This window comes from Zophobas morio, unplaced genomic scaffold (assembly GCF_036711695.1).
Source record: "Zophobas morio isolate AGI-343-1 ecotype UQ-CSIRO unplaced genomic scaffold, CSIRO_AGI_Zmor_V1 ptg000068l, whole genome shotgun sequence".
Taxonomy (NCBI): domain Eukaryota; kingdom Metazoa; phylum Arthropoda; class Insecta; order Coleoptera; family Tenebrionidae; genus Zophobas; species Zophobas morio.
Window position 1 is genome coordinate 193,910 of NW_026972173.1, and position 10,187 is coordinate 204,096.

At 32.6% G+C, this 10,187-nt stretch overlaps 2 protein-coding genes and 1 long non-coding RNA gene across 6 annotated transcripts; 2 read left to right on the plus strand and 1 right to left on the minus strand.

The window, feature by feature from the left end:
- Positions 1 to 580: 580 nt before the first annotated feature.
- LOC135143674 (small ribosomal subunit protein uS12-like) lies at positions 581 to 2,169 on the plus strand. Of its 2 annotated transcripts, XM_064075586.1 has the most exons (6): positions 581 to 752; positions 821 to 904; positions 970 to 1,044; positions 1,103 to 1,198; positions 1,251 to 1,402; positions 2,117 to 2,169. In XM_064075586.1, exons 1-5 carry the CDS (start codon positions 662 to 664, stop codon positions 1,400 to 1,402), a joined length of 498 nt encoding a protein of 165 aa, XP_063931656.1. In that variant the 5' UTR covers positions 581 to 661; the 3' UTR covers positions 2,117 to 2,169. The 2 variants fall into 2 exon arrangements, with proteins under 2 accessions (XP_063931656.1, XP_063931655.1); XM_064075585.1 differs by lacking the exon at positions 2,117 to 2,169 and having other exon boundaries at positions 1,251 to 1,438.
- Positions 2,170 to 3,034: 865 nt separating this feature from the next.
- LOC135143663 (uncharacterized) lies at positions 3,035 to 4,857 on the plus strand. Of its 3 annotated transcripts, XM_064075573.1 has the most exons (9): positions 3,035 to 3,166; positions 3,284 to 3,512; positions 3,572 to 3,635; positions 3,785 to 3,942; positions 3,996 to 4,148; positions 4,207 to 4,313; positions 4,389 to 4,525; positions 4,576 to 4,682; positions 4,762 to 4,857. In XM_064075573.1, exons 2-8 carry the CDS (start codon positions 3,304 to 3,306, stop codon positions 4,678 to 4,680), a joined length of 933 nt encoding a protein of 310 aa, XP_063931643.1. In that variant the 5' UTR covers positions 3,035 to 3,166; positions 3,284 to 3,303; the 3' UTR covers positions 4,681 to 4,682; positions 4,762 to 4,857. The 3 variants fall into 3 exon arrangements, with proteins under 3 accessions (XP_063931643.1, XP_063931642.1, XP_063931644.1); XM_064075572.1 differs by lacking the exon at positions 4,762 to 4,857 and having other exon boundaries at positions 4,576 to 4,753; XM_064075574.1 differs by lacking the exon at positions 4,762 to 4,857 and having other exon boundaries at positions 3,815 to 3,942; positions 4,576 to 4,753.
- Positions 4,858 to 6,052: 1,195 nt separating this feature from the next.
- On the minus strand, positions 6,053 to 6,439 carry LOC135143635 (uncharacterized). Its single transcript, XR_010282862.1, has 3 exons — positions 6,393 to 6,439; positions 6,223 to 6,323; positions 6,053 to 6,163 (listed from the first exon to the last, which is right to left on the minus strand). It is a non-coding gene; the product is annotated as an uncharacterized LOC135143635 (long non-coding RNA).
- Positions 6,440 to 10,187: the final 3,748 nt, after the last annotated feature.

The following is a 10,187-nucleotide window of genomic DNA, read 5'->3' on the forward strand; positions in this document are numbered from 1 at the left end:
AAAAACTTCCTAAATGTTTTACGCCAGTAAAGCATGAAGTGTCTAAGTTGACAATGTAGAAAAAACTTTTTAACCATTCTTACCAGTTATTATCTTCTTCATAGTAAAGTTTTAGCAAAAGTTTTCTTATAATTTGGTATAAATTATCTTTAACGCTCAAGGCATTATTAGACAAAAATTAATCCTAGTAGTAAGCTACTTATAAAAGCCCTATGCCTAACTACTAAATTGAGTTTTAGTAATGAGAACTCACGCATAAAGCTTCTGCTATTTGACCCAAAGAGTTGAGAGTTAGGTTGCTGACAATAAAAAATTCTGGTCTGTAAAGCGTAACAGTGTATAAGTGTCCTTACAAACAAAACCTTTTACATCTTTTTTAAAGCGTTTCATGTAAAATTTGTCTTACATTTACAATGACGGGAAGTGCGTTCCTGGAGTCACCCATGAATAGTCATGTGCTTTGTTAAGTCGGGATTGAGTTAAACTGAAAATCTCAGTGAACCAAATCTAGGTCCTCCTGCGCCCATTCTGACGCGTTATTTATTTGGCATTTGCTGAAGCTTGGAGTAAATTCAAGTTTATAAAACGGCCTGTGCTTGGTCGCGTTTGATATCGTAAAGGCAGGAGCTCTGTGTCTGGAAGTCATTTATAAACTTCAAGCATGACACTATTACAGTGTATTCGCCGTAAAAAATATCGTAAAATTAAGGTTAGCAAGTGTAAAGCTCTTCAAGGATGCCCTTTCAAATCTGGTTTAATTTTCCTTTATTTTTAATTTTGAATTTTATTTATTGTAACTATTTTAAATAAAACTGTGTAGGCGTAGTATTGAAACTTATGATAATGAAGCCCAAAAAACCGAATTCCGCTAATCGAAGAGTTGCAAAAGTTCGTTTGAGCAACGGTTTTCTTTAAATAATAGCCTCTCACCTTAAGTAACGCCTCATATAACTTTGAACTTTTTTTTAGGATTTATAATAAACGCCTTTATTAATGGTGGTAAGCACAACCTTTCCCCTCATTCATCTGTGTTAGTCCGTGGAGGTTTATCTTTTTAAGTTCGGGCCTTTGTAGCGGACTTTAGTTAATTTCATAATATAAGGCGGTAGGAAAGATTTGCCTGGTGTTAACTATTCCTTAGTGCGAGGTAACCGAGACTTGGGAGGAGCTGACAGAGTGCATGCTCGTTCAAAATATGGTTTATTGGTGAACTTGCTATTTTTTTTTGATGCTTATATTGCCTGTTCCAGGGGCTAAAAAATCCGACAAAGGTGAGACCAAAAAGAATTACTCCACCTTTACTTCTTTTTTGTTAGCAGCTGCGGATTTGCACCTCTTGAAACTTCAAGTTAGGATGTTTAACACCGCATCTGAGTTGATGATTACTAGTAGATTAATTTAAGTTTGTTTTTTTTCGGTTCAATAATAGACATATTTTTATTAGTTGTCAGAATGTAGGCTTTTTTTTTAAAAGTTTTCTATTCAGAATTAGAGTTATTTTCTTGTAAATACTCTTTTAATATAAATATTGTACCTTTTCCTCTTTAAAGTAAACAAAAGTTAGACGAAAATTTACACTTCTCTTATGTCATAAATAATATTTGTTGGATAACTTGAAAACCACCTTTCACTTTTATGTAGTTGAAATGTGGGTTTTGTTTCTACTTAATAAAAAAGAATTGTTTTATAATCGTTTAAGTGCAATAAGTAGTGTCGATTAAACCCGTTTACAACGGTAGCCTCGAGTATTTTAAAAATTGAGAGGTCTACCTAATGTGATACTTCATTATTAGTAAACCTTGCTAGTTATTGTTGACTGTTTAAATTTAGCAAATAATATGGACTTTTAAAACCGTAAAGAACTTATGTTGCATCTCTTTTAGGCAGAATATTTTTTTAAGATAGACGTTTATTTAAATGTTTTTTAAGAAAGTACGGTTATTCTCGGTGTATATAATGTTTTGTACTAGTATAACATAAGTAAAAATAAACGGTTAAGCATATTTTAAGTTCCCATCTGCACAAACTTAAGATTGCTTGTTCTGCGGCGGATTACTAGATTTTAGTTGTGTCATACTCAGGAAAAAACCCAATAAATTTTATATATATCCTGAAGGGACGGTTGTCTTCGACCCAGCAACGTTTATCACAAAATAAAAGATAAAGGAAGGTTAGAATTTTACAAATATAAGGGAGCTACCGCTTATTCGAAAGGTAGGACGCGAAGAACTACATTTGGGGAAAAAAATCCAAGTTATAAAGGCGTTATGTATAAATGTAGTTATAATTTATTTAACTAAAGTTTTATAATTAATTTAAACAATTTTTTCTTAGTATTTTCTTTACTAAGCAGCATCGTTAAGTACCTCAACTTTTCTTGACAAAAGCCTTTACACTTTTAGTAATTTGTACTATTTATACCTCCGCTATCTGAAGTGTATTAGAATTCATATGTCTTTTCGAAAAGCCCAAGGCCTAAATCACAATTGCCCTTTTTAATATAATCCATATCATTTTGGTTAGTACCAACCTTCAAACGATAACATGTCAAAAGTTGATGGCTATTCGTCCATAGCTATTGCGATGTTGAAATATAATTGACGGTTACCCTTGTTATTTTAAAACAACGATAAAAAAGAATTTCTTGTGTTAATCAAGCGCTGTAGATGGAAAAAAATGCCTTCAAGCCCAGCAATGGCTTGAAAAGAGTTTTAAGGGATTTGCCCCGTCGAAAACAAGGATTATTTGCCGGTGATGTGCTGTGTTTACACGGGACCGTAACACAACTGGTGGTTAATGCTTTAAATGCCCCGATGAGGCAGTTACTCCAGAAAACATAAAACTCATTTTAAATTATAAAAACATTTAGTAGTTTTAGCATATACTAAGCAAAATCAAGCAATAACAGCCGAATAAATCCGCTGACCCGCTGCCATATTTTATATCAACGAGGGTAGTATTTGGTGCGCAATCTACCTTGCGGACCTTAGAATTTAAGAGTCCAAGTGGTTTTCCAGCGTTGCCTTTACGATGGCACAGTGGTGTCTTCTAACTAAAAATGTTGGGTCAAAGTTTTTCAAAAGTGCTCGTAACTTATTAACACATGTTTCTTCCTTTCATCTTACCTTATATGTGTTAAAGGCAGGAAGACAATTTACCCCACAAGGTAGTTACATTCGTTCATTTATTTTTTACTTTATACATAAATTAATTCTTCTTTCTATGCTTTAACTTAATGATACTATATATCACTTTATGTTGAACACTTCACTTTTAAATTCAGGGAAATCTAAACGACTAGCTATGATAAAAGCTTTAAAAGAAAAGCAACTTCTTATGGTTAAATCTGAGCAAGAAGATAAACATTTAGCGAACAAATATATGATCCTTGTTAAGGATAGAGATTTTTCTTCTAACGATGAAATAATTAATACTTTAAACTATCTAAGCTATCAGGAAATTGGTTACTTTGCTGATGCTTGTAGGGCTCTACCCGTTCACTGCGCAAATAAGTGATTAATCAATTGAATAACGTAAAAGCTCTTTTATAAAAAATTCTCTCTTCTTTTAGGAAACTTTGGGGTTTACTTGGTGACAGAGTTGTATCTTATGCTTTAAAACTTCAGCCACAGCAAGTCTTTTTTTTTTATTTTTATGGTTTTTTGTTCGCTGTAATTGTTTATAAGAATTTAGATCTCTTGTCGCGATAATTTCTGTTTTTTTCTGTTTTTACTCTTGTCCCCCCCCCTCCCCTTTTTTTTTTATGTGTTCACTCTCACTTTAGCCCTTTTTAACTTTTTCATACCGGAACAAGTTATCTAAAGTATGCCAAGCTTTTGCTTATGCTGGCTTTAAACATGACCTTATGCTTGCTGCCTTAAAAAAAAGAGCCCACTTAAGTCATTCTGACTACACCCCTCTCCAAGGCGCTCGAGTTATGTGGTAACTAATTTATTTTTCCTTAAGCTGTTATATTATAACTTAAACACTTTTAGGACCTTATACTGCTTTAAAGAGGCTGATAAAAAACTCTACTACTCCATGAGTCGAACTGCTGTTTCTGGTTACCGGGATGCAGCATTTAATACTCTTGTCACAATGTGCCTTCTCTACGCCAAGGCACGATTCCCTCATCCAGCTCTGGCTAAGTAATTTTTTTTACTAGATTTGTATATACTACTCTCACCGCGGCCCTCTTATGACCAGTCGCACACTCAAGCGCTTGAGCATGTGCGCTCACTGCGTTCACACTGATGATCTCGTTGATGGTGTTTATGCATTGGCTTTTTTTCGCCCCATTATTAAGGATCCCGGTTCTTTAGCGTTTATTTGATATTTCCGGAGTAAGTGTATATTTACCTGCTTAATCCAAACGTGCACGTTTATAGAGTCGCACGCAAAATTATTGAATGAGTTAACCGAGAGAAGCCAGGAACTAACCCCGGAGCACATCTACGCCCTATGCTTGGCTTTACCCCAACTGAAAATATCTGCTCATGCACTGCTTTGTCAGTTACAGTACAGGGTAGTGTGTTTGCCGTGTTTTTTAGCGCGATAGTGAACAAAGTATTACAGGTTGCTGAACTCAAGTTGACTTTCCCTGAAGAGCAACTCAGTGCTATCTCGAGTTGGTACGAAGAGTACGACTTTGTTCTCCCACTTGTTGCTCCTCTTCTATGAAAGTACTTTTTTATTGTTTTTTACTCGTTTTGTGCAGCGTTGAATAGTTTTATGGACTATTTTTTACTCTAACTTTGACAGATCATATTTTCTAATTTATTGCTCGCAACCCTACGTACTTTATTTCTAAGAACTGTACGTAAAATTTCATAAGTAGAGCGCTAAAAAAAGAATTAAAATTTTTGGTTTAACTGCATAAATTAAATATTGTAGACATCACGCAAACCGTTAAATTTATTGTAATAAATATACATCCCGTCGACGTGAATACTATATTTACTAAACTTAAATACACAAATATGAATGGATATTAACTTAAATATATTGGAGTTCGGTATATTTTTTATGCCAAGTAAAGTAAAGCTTGAAATTTATTCATCCCTTGCTTACACCCCGTTTCTTGGATAAAAGCCTCATATCAGAAGAGTTAACTGGTTTACCGTACCTACAGAAATAACAAGCAAAAACTTAACTTTCACCGGCTATAAATGTATTTTGCGAAGGCAGCTTTTATTAGGTTAGTCCGACCACTACTTTATCTACTTCTCTTAATTTATTGGCTTTAAATTTATTCTTGAAGTATTTAGTGAATAGCGTGAGAGAATGAATAATTTAACTATTAACTCTCTCCTCATAACTTTGTTAAAATTTATTGAAAATACGAATAACTGTAAATTAAAGTATATGATGGCTTGGTTACTTACTAGTGAAGCCCTCTTTCAAAGTTAAAGATTTTTAAGGATTTTGACGGTAAAGCAGCTTTTCATATAGCACTTTTGGTATCTTAGCTAAACAACCGCTATTAATTTAAGCCTAATATTGTTACTTAAAAAACCGCAATAAACACATCCCACACAGCAGCCATTGCTCAAGAGATTGCCTTTTCCATTTTCTATAATACTTTTTTGGTAGCTGCTCTTGTCTAGCTAAAAACTGTTAACTCTTCTGCAGCTTAAGAGTGCTAAACTAGGCTCTTAAAGCTCTCAATGTTGGCATAGCTAAAGTAGTTGCAGAACTCTGGTGCTGTCCTTTTTAAAATTAATAAATCCACATCTTTGGCGTAACTGGTTACCACTGAAAAAGAGTATCAGATCCCGTTCGCTCCGGGAGGAGATGAATTTAAAATTTTTTACTCGCAAAATCACTACACTCTCACAGTGTATTAAGTTAATAAGTTGACCAATAAATATAGTTACACTCTCGATTTACAACCAGAGCAAAATTCATAACCCACTTTCAGTGAGCTTTACATAAAATTATCTGTATTTATAAGGATGTTTGCTAAACAATTTATATAAGCTATATAAGTATAGAAGACTTTTAAGTAATTCTTTTACATATGTTAAGTTACAGCATTCCAAAGCTATGACACTTTAGAGAGGGCATCACTAGCTCTCTTATAATTGCTAACAAGAAAGAGCACACTAATCCCTCCAAGGATAAGGAATATTCCGAAAAGCAATGAAAGAGCTAGAACCAGAGCCTTAATAATAAAGTTAACAAGAGCAGAGCATGAAGGTCGAAAGATTCGTCTACTGATACCTGGAGCCAATAATTGTTCCTATATAAATAGTTTTCAAGTTTGGTAGGTGACGGACCACTTTTAACATAATTCATAACCGTAAGTTTTGATTATTTCAATCCTACGCAAATATAATAAAGGCAACGGCTAAGAGCGTTATTATAAGTTATTTTAAAGTTAAATATTGTACTCTCATTTGTGATAATAATCAGGTCTATTAAAATTCAAGCCCCTTACTGAAAATGTATAAGTTTAATATATGTTATTAACAAAAAATAAAAAAATTATCTTAAATAACAACTTAAACTTTCAACTAACTTAAAAGTCTTTTATCATTTTTCTAGTAACCTACAAATCTGTGTGAAGAGTTAGAAGCGCTAATTATAAAAAAACAGCAAAAATTCAAAAAAAAAAAAAAAAAAGTAATATAAATAGAAAACGTCTTAAATTTTAAATCGAATCTGTTAGATTTTTTTAAATTAATACTCGGAAAAGATGGAGACCTAGAAAAATCAAAAAACCTAATGAACTGTAAGTGGCTCCCTAAAGAGTTTTTTTTAGTAATTAAAGATGTATATAAATTTGTAAGTGTCCATTTAGAGTTCTTAATATGCATGGTAACCAATTTCTTTAGGTATCATTGGTTACAAAGAATTACAAGTTTTTCATTAATTACTCAGTTAAGTAAATATTAAATGCAATATAATTTATAAATGGCATCTATATAATTTTTGCGTTTTTTAGTGAAAGAAAAAGTTAAAAAATAACCAGTATAGGGCTTGCGACCTTATACCTTGATATTAGTGTGCTAGTTTTCTTGGGACACTAGAAATTGGAAGTCTGAAACGATACTTTAAGCTACAACAAAAAAAAATAATATAAACGATAAATTTATACTAGCCTACTAGATTTCTAGCAGTTAAATACGTATATACAAGATAAACAGCCTATAAAGTTATACAAGTAATATTTATTATTTGCTAAAGACAATAATTATTTGTTTACTTTGCTAGACTGAAATATAATGAAAAAGAGCTATGGCGGGACAAATAGAACAGATAGTAAAATGAACGCATGTGTGCGTATTTAGTTAAGCATTAGGGGATATACGATAGATATTCGTTGATAAAAAACTCTTACCGTTATCTATAAGCACTTTGGCCTGGACAACTTATATGCCTAATATAAACGATTTTTAAGAGAGTGAGAAATTGTAAAAACAAACTAATATATGAACATAGAGCTTTTATAAAGCAATATATACATGAAGACACCACTTATAAACTAGAAATTTCTATTAGTAAGCTCTTCGTAATATCTGAGATACGAGCAGAGAATAATATAAACCACAGGTGCGTTGAAGGCTTTTTCTCAAACTTAAAAAGATATTTTATTGGTGCCAATACATGGAAATATACAAGGTTAATATGAAATTCGATGTGAAACATAATGTTTAAAACTTAATCACCTTATAGCACGGGGTTATATTGATTAATTGAGGGGTAGCTACTTAATATCTTATGTAGTAGTTGAATTCAATGCAATTTATATTTTTAATAAGAACATGTGGGGTTCGTCCATTTTTTTACCGCTCTTTCTTTTTATTACGGTGTTCACCTCGTCTTTGTTGTTATTCTTTCATTAATCTAGAGACCCGGCGATATTGTTAGTCTAGAGGGCTAGGATAAAAACTAAATGTCCGGAAGGTGCATCAGTCGAAGTTAGTATATATCTTAGTCTAGAGGACAACTAAATAAAACTAAGTTAACTAGTTTTACTAGATATTACTTGAACAGATTAAGATAACTTTATTTAAACACATAATCTAACACTAAGGTTTTCAGAGTTAGAAGCTTTGGCTTAACCTTGAAAGTATCGCATTAAATGAATAAACAATAAGGCATCTCTCCTATAAAGTAGCTGGGAATTATCATTCAAGAGATTTTAAAATCTACCTCAAATCCCTTAAATATCACTTGCTTTTAAAAAAAAGTACACCCTTGCCTTCAAACGTTACACAAGATTAAAGGTGACGAATTTTTAAAAAGCAACCCTTTAAGCGAACCTGATCCCGTCTAGCTTATCTTGGCCGTGTCTTAAAGAGTGATGCATGTGTGCTAGGGTAGGGCCAAGGCGTCCTGACTTTCCACGGTCTTTTTTTAGCTTTCCCTATAGAAACCACTAGTGCTAGCTCCCGAGCTCGAACTCTCCGCAGTTGATAAGTGTAGTAAAAATTCATTAGGGACAGTCTTCTCCGAAAACCGAACACGAAGCAGCCTAAGACGCTAGCCTTCAATCGCTCCTAGTTAGGCCCCCAGATTATCTGCTCTCAGCCTGTAGGAGGCGCCGTTACCACATTTGATTGAGTTAAATTTTTTTTTAAAAGAAAGAAGTTATACTCTATTCAAAAGAATCGATAGGTCAAAACTCTATTTGTATCATTGATATGATTATTTTTCAAATAAACTTAACTGCTTATACTTGGTTCTTCAGTATATATAGATTTATAAACCCCATCTTACCTGTATATATTTTTAATGAAGGTTCTGTACTTTGATGTAATTTAAGTTTATAATAATTTCCTTATAACACAAGTTATATTTTTTATGTGTTTTATAAAGTAGACTGCTTCGTAGTTAGCGTAATAATAGATGCCCTTCTTGTGTAGCTCTTAAGATGACTTTATTATAAATTCAAAACTGAGGTATCCGTGGGTCAAGAAGTTCGTACTGGGAAAGGAATTGGCGATAGTATAGCTTATAGCTATGGATTCAGCCTAACAGAAAGAGTTATTTATGTTATTTATAACAGTTAGAGCTTTTTGTGTACGCGATGACTGTTTATTTGGATATTACATCTTATTGTAGTAAGCTAGTCATTACTTACCTGCCTTAGAGGAGTCACAATAGTATAGAGGTACTTTTTATATAATTAATTTAATCATAGGTAACGTGTTGGAAAATATAATTAAATGTTATTTACGCCTTTTTCAATTCCATTTCGTAGTTATTTCAGTAGAATTTTAACCCAAAAGATCGTTATGGAGGTAATTTCTGTAGGCGACAATTTGACGAACTACCGTTCATGTAGTACACTTTCAGGTTTTTATTTTAATGTGTATCGTGTAAATAGTTTCAGAATTTAAAGGATTGGTGAAAAAAATTCTGCTGTAGCCTTGCCTTTGGAACCTAAAAAAAAATTATTTAGGAAATACTCCAGCGGATGCAAGAATATATTTTCTTTTAAAGTAATTAAATCTAGTAGCATTTTTTTCGTTGTCTAAAGAATTTAAAATAAATTCATACTTTAGGGATAAAAAGTTCACATAAGCAGTCTCTATAAGTTTATTTAGTGAAAAAGCTGCAGTACCTGCGATGTAACGAATTTTTTCTATTAAAAAAAAGCCACATTAAGTTAATGAGAAAGCACATGTTTAGGAATCTGAAGAACATATTAAGTTACTGCTATGACGGCAGCCTAATTCTATACATAATTTCAAAATATCAAAAAATAATGTTAAAAATAATATTTATACATTGATAGGGTCATTTTCTGTGTTTATAGCAGTTATACTTTTAATTAGTGATCCCTGTAAACGACGTTTCTCTTAGGGTTTTTGGCTTCTTTAATAAAATGTATACGGAGTTACCTATTCTTTCCCTTTCTTGTAACCACTAATCCTAACTATTTTTATTAGTGATTGTTAAATGGTCAGAGAATGAAGGAAAGGGCGAAGCGAATCCGAATGGGTTTTGTCCAATGAGATGCGGGAGGATTGTACATTACTTGTTAGGTTTTACTGGATTCTTCCCTACAAAGATTAAATTGATAGAAGAAGGAAGAAGAGTTTGTTTATAAATTGTAGTTTTATCACTGTGTAGAGAATGTATTAATATATTTATAACAAAACTGGTTAAGTCGCAGTTCCAAACATAAGGTCATAATTTTTTGTGTGGTTTTAAAATATGGTTTAGAAGATAAGGGA

Excerpts from the sequence above, each read along its gene's own strand:
- LOC135143674 (XM_064075586.1), top strand. The coding sequence starts at position 662 with ATGACACTATTACAGTGTATTCGCCGTAAAAAATATCGTAAAATTAAG. Across the intron at positions 753-820 it reads AGGATGCCCTTTCAAATCTG|GCGTAGTATTGAAACTTATG; the intron begins GTTTAATTTTCC and ends AAAACTGTGTAG. Across the intron at positions 1,199-1,250 it reads GCATGCTCGTTCAAAATATG|GGGCTAAAAAATCCGACAAA; the intron begins GTTTATTGGTGA and ends TGCCTGTTCCAG.
- LOC135143663 (XM_064075573.1), top strand. The coding sequence starts at position 3,304 with ATGATAAAAGCTTTAAAAGAAAAGCAACTTCTTATGGTTAAATCTGAG. Across the intron at positions 3,943-3,995 it reads CAAGGCGCTCGAGTTATGTG|GACCTTATACTGCTTTAAAG; the intron begins GTAACTAATTTA and ends AAACACTTTTAG. Across the intron at positions 4,526-4,575 it reads TTTGTCAGTTACAGTACAGG|GTTGCTGAACTCAAGTTGAC; the intron begins GTAGTGTGTTTG and ends AAAGTATTACAG.